Source organism: Tursiops truncatus, chromosome 1 (genome assembly GCF_011762595.2).
Source record: "Tursiops truncatus isolate mTurTru1 chromosome 1, mTurTru1.mat.Y, whole genome shotgun sequence".
Taxonomy (NCBI): Eukaryota; Metazoa; Chordata; class Mammalia; order Artiodactyla; family Delphinidae; genus Tursiops; species Tursiops truncatus.
Window position 1 is genome coordinate 133,137,297 of NC_047034.1, and position 16,927 is coordinate 133,154,223.

At 38.5% G+C, this 16,927-nt stretch overlaps 1 protein-coding gene and 1 long non-coding RNA gene across 3 annotated transcripts in view; one reads left to right on the forward strand and one right to left on the reverse strand.

Moving 5' to 3' along the window:
- Nucleotides 1-16,927, reverse strand: part of LOC109551068 (uncharacterized) — a 254,777-nt gene that overhangs the window by 124,189 nt on the left and 113,661 nt on the right. The window lies entirely within an intron of this gene.
- C1H1orf87 (chromosome 1 C1orf87 homolog) overlaps nucleotides 1-16,927 on the forward strand; it is a 95,412-nt gene that overhangs the window by 8,790 nt on the left and 69,695 nt on the right. Inside the window, 1 exon segment of the mRNA XM_019942359.3 lies at nucleotides 11,125-11,359. Coding sequence (XP_019797918.2) covers nucleotides 11,125-11,359 — 235 coding nt within the window.

The following is a 16,927-nucleotide window of genomic DNA, read 5'->3' on the forward strand; positions in this document are numbered from 1 at the left end:
AACATAAGTTCTTGTATACATACAGGGAAACTTTCTATAAAGAGATAATACCTTGCCACATATAGTTTAACCACTTATAATTTTGAGAAAGCACAGATTTATTTTTATGCAGTACACTTTTTTTAGGACTTTATTTTTTACAGCGGTTTTAAGTTCACAGCAAAATTGAAAGGAAGGTATAGAGACATCCCATATACCTCCTGCCTCCACACATGCGTAGTTTTCCCCATTATCAACATCCCTCACCAGAGTGGTACATTGGTTATAATTGATGAACCTACACTGACACAGAATAATCACTGAAAGTCCATGGTTTACTTTAAAGTTCACTCTTGGTGTTGTACATTCTATGGGTTTGGATAAATGTATAATGGCATGCATTCACCATTATAGTATCAGACAGAGTAGTATTGCCCTAAAAATCCTGTGCTCTGCCTATTCATTCCTCCCCTCCTTTCCTATAGTACACTTTTCAAATCCATGGTCTCTTTACATACCACTGATTTAGTTCAATCTAATTAAACAAAACCCGTATAGCAATCATTATTGCTCCTTGTTCCCATAGACCCTGTGGATGTATCCAGAACATGTTACAGAGAGAGAAGAACTGTAGGAGCCGTTCGAGGATCTCAGAGCATGGATGGAAAACCTGGCTCAGAGCTGTGCCTTAAAGCACGGAGATAATTGATGAAGAGGCCAGGCAGTTGCACAATTATCTTGCTTAGAAACAGGGGAGAATGCAAGTGCAAAGAACATTCAATTTCAAGCCTATAGTTGAAATTGTTGGCTCAAAGATTTAAAAACAGCACAGTCTGCACAGCTCCTGGGTATAATTCACCTGAGGACACTTTGATACAACAATGTTTGGGGTTTTGGGGTTTTTTTTTTTCTGTAAAATTAAGGAATGTGATTCCAAAGAATTGTGCTTTATCAGAGCAGATTTTAAATATGAATTAATCTGCTTTTTTTTAAAGTGGGTGATTTCTATAACTTGTATTTACTATTATTAGTAAATAACAAGGTGGTGGGAGAGATTACATGAACTCTGTCTTTTTATCTGTTTAAATAGATTTTCCTCAGTTCCTATGAACTGTGAAATGTTGATCCTTCAAACTTTAGTTTTACCTATCAACAAAGAAAGTTTGGGGATCCAAAGGAAAGAGCACCCCTTCTGTACCTGGGTGATGAGAAAGGTGTTGATAAAGGAGATAGCACTTTAACTTAGGACTAAAATAAAATTACCATTTGTCATGGGCTGACTGGGAACCCAGGCTCGGTGCTAAATATTTTATACACCTTATCTTGATAAGTATTATTTTTCTAATCTCACAGATGAGAAACTGAAAATTAGAGATGTGAAATAACTTATCAAAATCACACAAGTTATGTTTGGGGTTAGGACTCAAAACCAGGTGTCTTGGACATATAGCTCACGTCCTTAGCCACTGCCTGAAATTATTTGTACATTTTGCACAACTATGGGAAAGACCTTCCTTTTTCATTGTCTATGCCATTGTTTCTCAAACTTCAGTGTACACAGGAATCATCTGAGGTGTTTGATAAGAATATAAATTTTCTTGTCCTGCTTTCAGAAATTCTGATTTAATAAGTTCAGAGTGACCCAAGTTTCTATCTTATTATCCAGCACCCTACACAATTCTTACCCGCCTCAGGTGGTCTGAAGTTCAATCACTGTCTTTTTCTCCAAGAACAAGCCCTTCATTCTATCTGGAATATTCTCCCACCTCTTACTTTCTCTTTCACCTGCTATCTTATAAATCAATTCCTTCATGGAGTCATTTCCACTCCTCTTAAGCAGATTTGGTTTGACAACCCTCTGTGATTCTATATCTTTTTTTTACATACTCTATTTTTTTCAATTATCACATTATATTATAATTTTCTGTTTAAATGTCTGCTTTTCCCGCTTAACTGTGAGATCTTTGAAGACAACACAGCCTGAAGACAGTGAGTGGATTGGATGCTCACTGCAACCCTGACTAAGAAGGTAATAATGCATAGCTAAAAAACAAGTAAAACAGAAGAAAACATCCATGGTGTAAATATGCCTAATGCTGTAGAATTGGACTTACATGTAAAAAGGTTTCAGAAGAGTAGGTATGTTGGCATATCATCTTCTGTGAGTTAATTTATCTGAAGAATACGAAAACACTAATTGGAAAAGATATGTGCATCCCAATGCTCATAGCATTATTTACAGTAACCAAGATATGGAAGCAACCTAAGTGTTCATCAACAGATGAATGGATAAAGAACATTATATATGCAATGGAATATTACTTAGCCATAAAAAAGAATGAAATTTTGCCATTTATGACAACACGGATGGACCTGGATGCTTAGTGAAATAAGTCAGACAGAGAAAAACAAATACTGTATGTTTTCACTTATATGTGGAAGCTAAAGAATAAAACAAATGAATATAACAAGACAGAAAGGGACTCGCAGTTACAGAGAACAGACCGGTGGTTGCCAGAGGGGAGAGGGGTTGGGGGAGGAGCAAATGGGTGAAGGGGACAAAGAGGTACAAACAACTAGGTATAAAACATGTATAAAATGTACAGCACAGGGAATATAGCCAACATTTTATAATAACTTTATATGGAGTAAAATCTATAATGATAGTGAATTACTGTGCTGTAACCAGAAACTAATATAACATTGTGAGTCAACTATACCTCAATTAAAAAAGAAAAGAAAAGGGGGAGGGGAGGAGTAAATCATACCAAAGAACAATTGGTGATTGAACTGGTTACTAATTTTGCAGCCAAAATGGCCCCAATTTGAGAAACTGTTCTCATTCTGTAAAGTAGTATAGTGCAAAATGCCATGAAAAATACACTTTGGTTATTTTCATTGTTGTCAGAATGTGGCTCAATGCTATGAAGAGAGATGTGGGATACTTTGGAAATAACTTTGGGAATGTTATGAATCCCTTGTCCCTGGGAAGGTACAAATCAAAGCTGAAGGATGGCCACTTGGGTGTTCTGAGAGGGACTTTATAAGCCTAGGTTGGAAGATGGACTAGGTACTTCTATATACATTATTTTTTATTAACATTTTAAAAGAGAATCAAAATCCTCTTGTTTAACAGTAGCCATTTTGTTTATTATGGGTATGAAGTTGAGGAGAAATGTGGAGGAAGGAGTACATGCTTTGGATCCGTACAGACCTGGGTCTGAGCCCTAGATCTCTACTTATTATCAGTTTATCAATGAGCAATTTACTTAATCTCCCTTATGATTTTTTTTCTCATCTGTACAATGATGATCATAATACCTACTTTTCAGGATTATTAGAATAACATGAAATAATTTATGTGAACTTATACACAGTGGCTGACACAGAAATAAGCATGTAGGACATGTTAGCTAGCATAATTACAATGACAAAGAAATAATTTGGGCATGGGTTTGGGAATTAATGTACTTTAAAAATCTTTCTGAAGACTAAACATCAATGATAATAGTATATGGATGGCTCCAGGGAGTAAACAAAAAAAAAAAAAAAGAAGAGGAAAAAACCCTCACATTTCATCACAACAACGTTTGCTACATTAGCACAGGCTTTACGTTTCAGCTTCCCCATGGAGTTTGGTGAGGTTTTCAGCTGCAGTCCCCTCCCCAGTCCCACTTTATTTTTTATTTTGTTGTTGTCTTTTTAAAAGAGAAAAGTCTGGTTGTGCCGATTATCTGTTATTACTTCCAAACAAGAACATGCTTTCATTTACTGAAATTAGATCCTCATTCACTGTGTTGGCACACTCTGGACTGTCTTCTCCAGAGGGTTTGAGGCCTGTTAGATGGTACGCAGTTGGAAATTGGCAGCACTGAACCTCTGCCAAGGCTGGCAGACCTTTAAGATGGCATCTGGTGACCTTTCTGCTGAGCCCCCTGGGTCCTCCATTTGCGAGTTGATGTTCTCACGAGGGGTGTAATCCAAATCAAATGTGAGATCTGGTGAGATGGAGTTGCATGGGAGGTGGGGCCAGTGTGGGATCTGTATATTGCTTTGGGCAGAGGATGCTACGAGACACCCTTGCAATGTTTCTTTCTAATCCTGAGACTCTGAGCTCTACAAAAGGGTGGCACTAAAGGGCTGATTTGCAGGAAGAGCCTAGTGTGAGAAAGGGAACAATTGGACAGTTTTCTCCTCATTTATTTATCATCCAGCATTACTGTCATCCTTCCTAATTGCCATAGTTCCCAGATGACACTAAACCCTTCACAGCATCCCTGAGAGCAGCAGCTGAGGTTAGCAGTACATATGAGGAAGCTAGCTGTGTCTTGCTTCCTAGACAGTATTGATGACATTTTTTTCCTTCCTTTGAAATGGCAAATTTCTATTTTCAATACTGCAGGTAGAGAGCACACAAGCCTAGAGGAAAGAACTGTGGGTTTGTGAACAACATAACCACAAATGCCTGTTGACGAATTGTGCTCATAGCAGACACATGCCATTTCTCAGCTAGGGAGTCTTTCTCATAATTTTAAAGTGCTATGTATGCTGTTTGTTTTAAGAAAAAGAAAAACAGCTTTTACTTTGAACAGAGTTAACAGGTCATTTTTGATTTTACATCTACTGTGGCTGTTTTAACAGACAGTTACATTTAACATTTCTCAGGCAATTCTGTCCTGAGACTGCCCACAAAATGATTTTGAAGGTGATTAAAGCAAAGATGATTCATCCCCCTTGCCTTCATCCAGAAGAGTTAACTGTCTGCCCCAGGACCATTTTTGCTTTTTAATCCTCACTTCCTGCATGCCTCGTCCTCTAATTTCTGTTCCTCACATATTCCCTAACTTCCATGGATCCTGTCCTGACTCGGAACAATCAAGGTGCGATCAAGAAGACTTAGACCCTGTGGATGTATCTATGTAGAATTGGACAAATCGCGTGAACTGTCGGAACCTATATTTTTTCATCCTAAAATGAAAGTAATACGGGTACCTACCCATAGGGTTGATCTAAAGATTAAATAAAAGAATGTTTGTAAATGGCTATAATGTGGCTGCCATGTAGCTAAATACTCAGTAATACTATTGTTATTTTTTTATTTTTTGCAGTATGCGGGCCTCTTACTGTTGTGGCCTCTCCCATTGCAGAGCACAGGCTCCAGACGCACAGGCCCAGCGGCCATGGCTCATGGGCCCAGCCGCTCCGTGGCATGTGGGATCCTCCCAGACCGGGGCACGAACCCGTGTCTCCTGCATCGGCAGGCGGACGCTCAACCACTGCACCACCAGGGAAGCCCAGTAATACCATTATTTTTGCAACCATTGCAAACCATAGTTACTTATCTTTCTTAGGAACTTCAAATAGCACTGATTCTTTGTAACACTCACTTGACATTTATTTATATACAAATTAGGTAGATTTCATATTATTTATGTAAATTTTATGCCAATTTCTTTTAACACTCTATAGAAATATACCTATGTAATATATAAAAGTGCACATTACAAGTATACCACTCACTGAATTTTCACAAACCTGATTTACCCTTGCGTCAGACATCCAGATCCAGAAACAGAATGGTACCAAAATCCTAGAAGGCCCCCTGATGTTCCCTTCTGGACTTTATACCTCCCCCCAAAGATAACCACTATCCTGACTTCTAGAAGCAAGTTTATACCAGTTGTTAACATTATTTCTGTTATTTTTGGACAGCGAAATGAAATGAAATATCTTGAGGTCAGGGACCGTATGTTATATGTCTTCTCTCATTGCAAGAACTGTGTGTTATATATACACTCTTCTTCTAGCATTCCCATCTTGCTGTATTGCCATTTGATTGCACCTGTCTGGCAAAGCCCCAGCTCTGGACGAGCCCCGCTGTCTGCCTTCCTTGCGTCTCCACGAGGACTACTGGGCATGTGCCCTCTCCAACTGATGCTGCAAAATCCCTGGTCCCCAACCTTCAGTGGCTGCTCAGTTGTGCCCAGACAACCTTCCTTATTTTTCTGATCAGCTATCTTCCACTCTTTATAGAAGCTATGTCAGGCCGTATGTCCTTAATTCAGACTTCCTACCCCAGCATTTCCTTTCTTGAGACCCAACAAGTAACCATACCTTGTATGTCAAAGAGAAAATTCAAGCTGTCAGCAATTTGGTCAGTCTCCTGTCGCCAAATGTTAAAATTTGCCTACATCTTCACCCATCTTCCTACTTCCCCACCCTGAAGTTTCATTTCTATCTCTGTTCTCTCAGAGATCTTACTTTGTCAGGGTTCACCTTATTTAATCAATGATATCCTCTCCTTTGGTCAGTTGGCTCTTCATTTATTTTTTGTTTGTTTATTTTTTTATTTATTCATGGCTACATTGGGTCTTCGTTGCTGCACACGGGCTTTCTCTAGTTGTGGTGAGCGGGAACTGCTCTTCATTGCTATGAGTGGGCTTCTCATTGCGGTGGCTTCTCTTGTTGCAGAGCACGGGCTCTAGGCATGCGGGCTTCAGAGGTTTTGGCTCGCAGGCTCTAGAGCACAGGCTCAGTAGTTGTGGTGCACAGGCTTAGTTGCTCTGCAGCACGTGGGGTCTTCCCAGACCAGGGATCGAACCTGTGTCCCCTGCATTGGCAGGCGGGTTCCTAACAACTGTGCCACCAGGGAAGTCCCGGCTCTTCATTTAAATATGTTAAAGTCCCTACTGTCTTTAGTTTCTTTTTTATAATTTTGTTTTTTTTAATTGAAGTATAGTTGATTTACAATGTTGAGCCAATCTCTGCTATGCAGCAAAGTGACTCAGTGATGCACATAGAGACATGCTTTTTTTTATATTCCTTTCCCTTATGGTGTAGCACAGGATATTGAATATAGTTCCCTGTGCTACACAGTAGTAGGACCTTGTTATTTATTCATTCTATATACAATAACTTACATCTGCTAATCCCAAACTCCCGGTCCTTCCCTCCTTCACGCCTCTCCCCCTTGGCAACCACAGGTCTCTTCTCTGTGTCTGTGAGTCTGTTTCTGTTTTGTAGATATGTTCACTGGTGCCATATTTTAGATTCCACATATAAGTGATATCATATGGTATTTGTCTTTCTGTTTCTGACTTACTTCACTTAGTATGATAATCTCTAGTTGCATTCATGTTGCTGCAAATGGCATTATTTCGTTCTTTTTTAAGAATGAGTAGTATTCCATTGTATATATTTACCACATCTTCTTTATCCATTCTTCTATTGATGGACATTTAGGTTGTTTCCATGTTTTGGCTGTTGTGAATAGTGCTTCTATGAACATACGTGTGCATGTATCTTGTTGAATTATAGTTTTGTCCAGGTATATACCCAGGAGTGGGGTTGCTGGACCATATGGTAATTCTATGTTTAGTTTTCTGAAGAACCTCCACATTGTTTTCCATAGTGGCTGCACCAACTTACATTCCCACCAACAGTGTAGGAGGGTTCCCTTTTCTCCACACCCTCTCCAGCATTTGTCATTTGTAGACTTTTTAATGATAGCCATTCTGACCAGTGTGAGGTGGTATCTCATTGTAGTTTTGATTTGCATTTCTCTAATAATTAGCGATGTTGAGCATCTTTTCATGTGCCTACTGGCCATCTATATGTCTTCTTTGGAGGAATGTCTATTAAGGTCTTCTGCCCATTTTTTGATTGGGTTGTTTGTTTTTTTGTTGTTGAGTTGTACAAGCTGTTTGTATATTTTGGAGATGAACAGAATAATAACAAAGCCCTATCTGAAATCAACATTGCACTCCAGCACCACCCCATCGCTCTCTTCTCTTGCAGCCAAAATTCTTCACAGAGGTCTTTATACTTCCTACCTTTAGCTTTATGTCTCCCCTCTCCCCTCAACCCACTTCACTCTAGCGTCCACCTCTGTTACCTCAGGAAGCTCCCCTTATCAAGATTCCTGATGACGTACTTATGGCTTAACTCAACGGACACATTTCAGGACTCATCTTTCTCAGCAGCACATGACACTGTTGACTATGCCCTCTCTCTGGAAACATTCTCTTCACTTTGCTGCCAGACCACATTCTCCTGGTTTCCCTTCCACCTTACTTAGAATTTCTTCTAAATCTCCTTTTAGGGCTCTTCCCTCTGTAAATGTAGGTGTTCCTCAGAGTTCTTTCTTAAGCCTTCTTTGCTTCTCATGCTGCCATGACTAAGAGAATTAATGTAAAAAATATACATACATCAAATCTTGGCCTTATTCAAATAAACAAGTATTGTAGCAATTGTTTTATGCTCACATAACATGACATGCTTTAAAATGGGTCCTTTCCACTGTGTCAATAACAAGAGCTAAAATGTATACAACCATCTAGGCATAAGGCATAGCTATTTTTTTAATGTTATTTATTTTTTTTAACATCTTTATTGGAGTACAATTGCTTTACAATGGTGTGTTAGTTTCTGCTATATAACAAAGTGAATCAGCTGTACATATACATATATTCCCATATCACCTCCCTTTTGCATCTCCCTCCACCCTCCCTATCCCACCCCTCCAGGTGGTCACAAAGCACCGAGTTGATCTCCCTGTGCTATGCGGCTGCTTCCCACTAGCTATCTATTTTACATTTGGTAGTGTATATATGTCCATGCCACTCTCTCACTTCGTTCCAGCTTACCCTTCCCCCTCCCCGTGTCCTCAAGTCCATTCTCTATGTCTGCGTCTTTATTCCTGTCCTGCCCTTAGGTTCTTCAGAACCTTTTTTTTTTCTTTTTAGATTCCATATATATGTGTTAGCACAAAGTATTTGTTGTTCTCTTTCTGACTTAACTTCACTCTGTATGACAGACTCTAGGTCCACCTACCTCACTACAAATAACTCAATTTCGTTTCTTTTTATGGCTGAGTAATATTCCATTGTATATATGTGCCACCTTTATCCATTCATCTGTCAATGGACACTTAGGTTGCTTCCATGTCCTGGCTATTGTAAATAGAGCTGCAGTGAACATTGTGGTATGTGCCTCTTTTTGAATTATGGTTCTCTCCGGGTAAATGCCCAGTAGTGGGATTGCTGGGTCATATGGTAGTTCTATTGTTAGTTTCTTATGGAACCTCCATACTGTTCTCCATAGTGGCTATATAAATTTATATTCCCACCAACAGCACAAGAGGGTTCCCTTTTCTCCACACCCTCTCCAGCATTTACTGTTTCTACATTTTTTGATGATAACCATTCTGAGCATTGTGAGGTGATACCTCATTGTAGTTTTGATTTGCATTTCTCTAATGATTAGTGATGTTGAGCATCCTATCATGTGTTTGTTGGCAGTCTGTATATCTTCTTTGGATAAATATCTATTTAGGTCTTCTGCCCATTTTTGGATTGGGTTGTTTGGTTTTTTGATATTGAGCTGCATGAGCTGCTTGTAAATTTTGGAGATTAATCCTTTATTAGTTGCTTCATTTGCAAATATTTTCTCCCATTCTGAGTGTTGTCTTTTCATCTTGTTTATGGTTTCCTTTTCTGTGCAAAAGCTTTTAAGTTTCTTTAGGTCCCATTTGTTTATTTTTGTTTTTATTTCCATTACTCTAGGAGGTGGGTCAAAAAGGATCTTGCTGTGATTTATGTCATAGAGTGTTCTGCTTAAGGCATAGCTATTTTTAAATTTATTTTTCCTGATAATAAAATAACATTTCCTCATGTAGGAAATTTAGAATAATAGTTTTATAAGATATAATATGATATAATATAGTATAATGCAATATCCTAACTTCTATTAGGAGATACTTACTGTTTACTTCTGACATTTCCTTCTAGATATACTATGTACTCTAACACATGAACACATATACATCTATACATGAATTTATAGTTAAGATAATTATATATTTTCATTTATTTGTATAACTAGACATTTTCTTTTGTCATTAAAATTATTCATAACTATTTTAATGGCTCCATACATTCTCTCATATGAACATAGAATGAATACTCAACACATCCATCTATTAAAAAATAGAGTTTTAAATTTTTCTTTTTCTGCATTTTTTCCTTAATATACAGTCTTAAAAATTGATTTACTAGGTTAAAAATTTCAAGTTCCTGACTCTTAACGTGTTTAGTCTGGTCATCCACTATAAGAATTATATCTATTTATGAGACCATGAGCATTTGTTTTTCTTATTTCTAAAGAAGTTTTCTATATTTAAAACAATGCCTTGGGCTTCCCTGGTGGCGCAGTGGTTAAGAATCCACCCGCCAATGCAAGGGACAGGGGACCCAGGTTCAAGCCCTGGTCTGGGAAGATCCCACATGCCGCAGAGCAACTAAGCCTATGTGCCACAACTACTGAGCCTGTGCTCTAGAGCCCGCAAGCCACAACTACTGAGACCGCATGCCACAACTACTGAAGCCTGCGTGCCTAGAGCCTGTGCTCCACAACAAGAGAAGCCACCACAATGAGAAGCCCGTGCACCACAACGAAAAGTAACCCCTACTCACTGCAACCAGAAAAAAGCCCGCTCACAGCAGCAAAGACCCAGTGCAGCCAAAAATTTAAAAAATAAATAATACTTAAAAAAATAAATTAAATTAAACAAATAAAACAATACCTTGTAATTGTTTTGACTTATGTCTTTAGTTATTAAACAACATTGAATAATTTTTAGATTTTTGTTTTTTATTTAAATTTCCTACAGGTTTTTCTTTCCCTCTACATTTAATATTAAAATTAAATGGAAGACTACTGAGAGAAAAAGAAGCCTCACGGTGAGGCAATTAAGGAGAGACATAGAGCAGAACTGGAGCTGGCAAACTGCCTTGACTTTCTTCCTTTTCTAGTTGCAAACACTGGAAATACCTGTTAGACTTGTAAGTAAAAAAAGATATGTGATAACCTTTACGGTTCATCTTTGACACTGCCGTTTCTTACAGTAAGGGTTTTGGAGCAGATGGACAGATTATGAGTATATGGAAGATAAAGCCTGAGAAGAGAATAACATGGTCTCTCTATGGTAAATGATCCCTAGACAAATAGCCAACGTTTACTTCTTCATTACGCCATGCTAAGTTACCAATGTTCCCAACACCATGCTAATACCTTACTTTGCTTATGCCAGCCTCGTGCAGATGGAGTCTGCCCTGAGTAACAAAGTGCAAAACTGTTTCTTCCCAGCAAGGAGAATGAGAACTTGAAGGCAGAAACGCAAACCGTACTTCAGAAATCAGCGTCTGGTACTGCAAAGCAGATTAGCAGAGACCCCCCAGCTTCTACTAATCCCACAGATCATCAAATCAATCATGACCCAGATGAAGTGGAAAAGAGCAAGCACCCAGAGAAAAACCAGAAACCAGAGGACAACCAGAAACTCCTAACGGGAGCACTCAGTTGCAGATTTCTGGATGGCCAAGTGAGTAACAAATACCTGAACTTTTCTTGGTAATTGGCTAGGAAAATTGAGAGTTAGGTTGGAAACATAGACTCACACCAACACACGCTTCTACTAATGGTAATTAACACATTTTGCATCAGATAGAATTAGAATCATTTTTTTTCATCTGAAAATGAATTTTAAGGTCAGTTTGTGTATTGCATCTTTGCTGACCACTAACTGAATTGGCCAACCTATTTTATCTGTGACTAACTCAGCGATAGTTATACAGTGATGTCACCATACATGCAAATTTGGGGTGTGCTAGAGGGGGAGGGTTCGTCTGCTTTAACATTACAGGAAAAGATCATTTATATTCAAAATCCAATGAAATATGTCTAGACATCAAAAAATTATCAGCCTTAAACTATCTTGATATAAATATATTATCACTGCACTCTGTTAAGAATCAACCAAACAGTCCACAACAAACTAACTTGGTAATGATGACTCTAAATGATTATTACTTTGTAATTAAAAAGCAAGAGTAGCAGCAATTGAAAACTGGACCCAAATCAAGACAAACTAATGATCCATTGGTAACAAAGTACCATTTCCAAAAATTGCTGAAGTTGCAATTAAACCGACATATAGAGGAGTTTTGCAGTACTGCCAAGCATGAAGTAACAGCCAGACATTTTAGTAGAATACTGACTTAGAGTCTGCAGTAAACTCTAACATAAGTATTTTTAGTTTATAATTTTAATAGCCCTTACTAAATCACTCAGATGCTCACTAGTTTCCAGTCATGAGAATATAAAATCCTGTGGATTTGGGATCTTTTGCTCATGAGAACTCTGCAAAGATTAAACTTTGGAGTGGTTATCAGTCCACCAATGGAACTCAGACCATGTTTTGCAAGATCTCAAACACTGGGGACTTCTCTTTTTCCTTCCTAAAATTTTTATTGATCCTTCTAATTATAAAATATTATATACTCATGTAGAAATTTTGTAAAACGGAAGAATATAAATAAGAAGAAATTAAAACTCAATCAAATAGTGGTATATTTCTTTCTCTTCTTTCTTCCATGCATGGACACTGAATATGAACCATTATGTATATACTCTTTATTATCCTGGTCTATTCACTTCATATCAAGAATTCTCCCCCAGCTTCAAAAAATTCATCCTAAGCATCATGTTTATTGTCTCTATGAGAGTCATAATCAGAACTAACACTTATATAGCATTTACTATGTGCCAGGCACTATTCTAAGCTCTTTACATATATTAACTAATTTACTACTCCCCAAGCACCCAATGAGGTAGGAACTCTTATTATCTTGAGATCATAGATGAAGGAACTGAAAAACAAAGAGGTCAAGTGCCTTGCCCTAGTCATAAGGCTGAGAAGTGGCAGAGCCACAGTTGAGGCCCAGGTTCTAGGTCCTTAATCCCCAAACTGTATTCATTCTTTTATATGGATATAACATGGGTCATTTAACTAATCCCTTATTGATGGGCATTTAAGTCACTTCTAGTTTTTCTCTTATAAATGAAATTTTGTTTCTTGGCACTCTCCCTATCACATCAAGTTACCCATTTGGGGTACAGTTTCTGGATTAGCCATTGTAAAAGGCAGAATGTTCATTGGGTAGGCTGTTCTTGGACCGCCACAATCTGGATTCTTTGCTAGCTCTGTAGTGCCAGAGGAAGATGATTTGTCCCTCCTCTCCCAGTATTCAAGGAGGTTTCTGATGGGAGGCTCAGCAGGGCTAACACGCAGCCACCAAACACAGCAATACCTCATAGGAAGTGGGGGCCTAATTGGTTCTGTCTGCTGAGTGTATGATCCTGGCCGGCCAGTGGCAGCCACAGTTGCCTGGTACAGAGACCCTCACTACCACCTTGACTAAGTGGTAAAGGGAATCCTGCCACAGTGAAAGAAGTAAACCAATCAGAACTTCTAGATCCTTATTCCTCATACACAGATGAAAATAAGCCTTCCTGCCTGGGATGTAACAGGCAATCTGGACCAGCTGAATTTGCTCTAAAAGAAAAGTAGCTGATAGAGACTTGAGCCAACATGGGTGGGGACAGGCAAGTATGAAACTCTATTCTAAATTACAGATAAATTTAAAGATTATCGTTAGTAGGAGGTAAGTAAAGCTGAAAATGTTAAGAGAATCCGTAGTTTCATGTATCCAAGAACAGTAAGGGTAGCTTAGAAATCAACAAATACAAACTTTCATTTCACAAATGAAGAATAAGAGGCCCAGAGAGCTTAAATGATAGTTCAAGTTCTCCAGTTAGAGCCTGGCTCTTCTCACTGCCAGCCCTAGGACCTTTTGTCTCTAAGTCCTCTCCTTCCACGTCTTTGAAAATACATATATGTTGTTTACACTGCTTCTCAGAAGCATCAGCTCTGCCTTCTCTCAAAAAATAAAAAAAAGAATGTATAACTAGAAACAGACTCAGTAGCACAGTTTCAAAAATAAAATTAAAGTGTGCTTTTTGCATCTGGCAGCATGAAAATGAAAGTGTTAGTGTTTTAATTTTAATAATTATCACAGTTGATTCTTAGTATGTTCTTTACAAAGTCCTTTTGCATGTTTTATCTTGTTTGTTCTCCACAACAGCCGTTGAGGTAGGTAGAGACACATGATGTTATCCTCATTTTATAGATGGATAGACAGATGTCAGGGACATTTCCACTTGACTGTGCATTGGCAGCTGAGCTCCAACAAGTTCAAAGCCAAACCTTTGATCCTGCTCTTCTTCCTGTGGTCTGTGTCTCACAGAAAGGTCCCACAACTCTCCCAGTTGCATAAGCAAGAAATCTGTGCATGCTTTCCTCTTCTCCATCCCTAACTCTGATATCCAACTAATCACTGAGCTCTTTAAATTCCATCTTTTTTATGTCTCTCAAAGTGTCCTCTTCTGTTTCTTCTGCCATCATCCTAGTCAGACCACCATTACACATCAGTAGGAAGATTTTAATTATCTTAAAACAGGACTTATTTTGTTATGCTTTCTTCTCTTTATTGGTCAGCTGTGGTAGTAATAATGCTGTGAGACAAGCAAGCCCAATACTCAGTGGTTTATAACAATAATCCTTTTTGTTCACATCACATATGTGAGTAAGACAGCTTTTACTTATTCCAGTAGGATTTTCGAGGCTTGGCTCCAGACTGCAGATTTGGTTCAGGTCTGCTCTGTTTTTCTTATTGTTCTGAATCCAATGGGCTCCTCAAGGCAAGCTCTTCTCATGGTAATGGAAACATTTCAAAAGGACAAACACAACTGCATTACTCAACCACAAGTACATTTTAAGTCTTTGCTTATGTCATATCCACTAACATCCCACTGGCCAAAGCAAGCCACATGGCAAAGCACAACACCAATGGGGCAGGGATATATATATGCTACCTTTTTTAGGAGGAATTTCAAAACCACTGATCAAGTGTAGCCCCTACTTAAAACACTTGAACACCATTGCTTAATCGTCAGTGCCCTAGTAGAAAATTCAAACTCCTTGACTTATTGTACCGACTCAACTCTGTTCACTGTCTACTTCCCTTCAATCCCCACCTTTCACTAAACTGAACTTCTATGTCCCAAATAGAGTTCTGCTTCTTTTTATCTCCTATCCTTTGACCATGCAGTTACTTTTATGCGAAATTCTCTTCCCTCCTTCTCTATTTAACTCCTAATTACATCGGGGTCTCAACACAGATATCAAGTCTATCAAGAAACATCACGGTCTCACCACCAAAACTGCCTTTTCTAAGGTACATCTACATCAATCTGTGCATATGGCAGATGTTATTATACTATTAAAATAGTTTGTTTCCTTGTCTATCTCCTTCCATGAGTCTGTAAATTCCTTGAGAATATTCATTTTTGTTTCCAAAATGCATCTCTCTGTATATTAACCCAAAGCCAACATATTATTTAATGGAGAAACACTAGAGGCTTTCACATTAGAGTCAGGAGAAGTCAAAGTACCCAATATCTCTGCTGGGTTCTAATATTATGTTGGAGGTATTAGCTAATATAATTAAACAAGAGAAAGCAATCCAGGCATAATAATTAAAAAGGAGGAAAAACTCTTTTCAGATGGTAAAATTATATATATAAACTGTCACAATTTCTAATGAAGAAACTATTAAAACAGTAAGAGGGACTTCCCTGATGGCCCAATAGTTAAGAATCTGCCCGCCAATGCAGGGGACACGGGTTTGATCCCCGGTCCGGGAAGATCCCACATGCCACGGAGCAACTAAGCCTGTGCGCCACAACTACTTAGCCTGTGCTCTAGAGCCCTTGAGCGACAACTACTGAAGCCCACGTGCCTAGAGCTCATGCTCTGCAACAAGAGAAGCCACCGCAATGAGAAGCCCTTGCACCGCAACGAAGAGTATCCCCCACTCGCTGCAACTAGAGAAAACCCACGAGCAGCAACAAAGACCCAATGCAGCCAAAAATAAATAAATTTATTTAAAAAAAGAACAGTAAGGGAATTTGGCAAAATAGAGTTATACCATCAATATCCACAAATCAATGGCTTTCATATATATATACACACACACACACACACACACACACACGTACTACAAAAACTAGTTAGAAAATAAAATGGAAAACAACATTTACAATAGCAAACAGATACTTAACTAAATTAAATAAATAAATAAATCAAATACATAGGTATAAACTGAACAAGAAATAATGTCCAAACATTTATGAGGAAAAATATAAAATACTCTTGAAAAACATGAGTATATTTGAATGATGGAAAGGCATGCTATTATATTCTTGTACAGAAAAAATTAACATCATCACTTTCTATCAAAATCCCAATGACCTTTTTTGTATAAATGTAAAAACTCATCCTAAAATTCATATGGAATCTCAAGGGACCTTGAATATCCAAAACAATCCTGAAAAAGAACAAAGCTGGAGGACTTATACTTTCTCATTTCAAAACTAACTGCAAAGATACAATAATAAAAATGGTATAGTACTGGCATAAAGACAGACATATGGACCAATGGAATAGAATAGGGAGTCCAAAAATACACCTTCACATATATGCTGAAATGATTTTTTTTTAGATTTATTTATTTATTTATTTATTTTTGGCTGCGTTGGGTCTCTGTTGCTGCGCGTGGGCTTTCTCTAGCTGCGGGGAGCGGGGGCTACTCTTCGTTGTGGTGCGCGGGCTTCTTATTGTGGTGGCTTCTCTTGTTGAAGAGCACAAGCTGTAGGGTGTGCAGGCTTTAGTAGTTGTGGCGCACGGGTTCAGTAGTTGTGGCTCGCAGGCTCTAGAGCGCAGGCTCAGTAGTTGTGGCTCACGGGCTTAGTTGCTCCGTGGCATGTGGGATCTTCCCGGACCTGGACTCGAACCCATGTCCTGCACTGGCAGGCGGATTCTTAACCACTGTGCCACCAGGGAGGCCTGAAATGATTTTTTGACAAGGATGCCAAGATGATTCAATTGGAAAAAGACAGGTTTTTTTCAACAAATCGTACTGGGAAAACTGGATATCTGCATACAAAAGTATGATCACCATATACAAAAATTAACTCAAAATGAATCTAT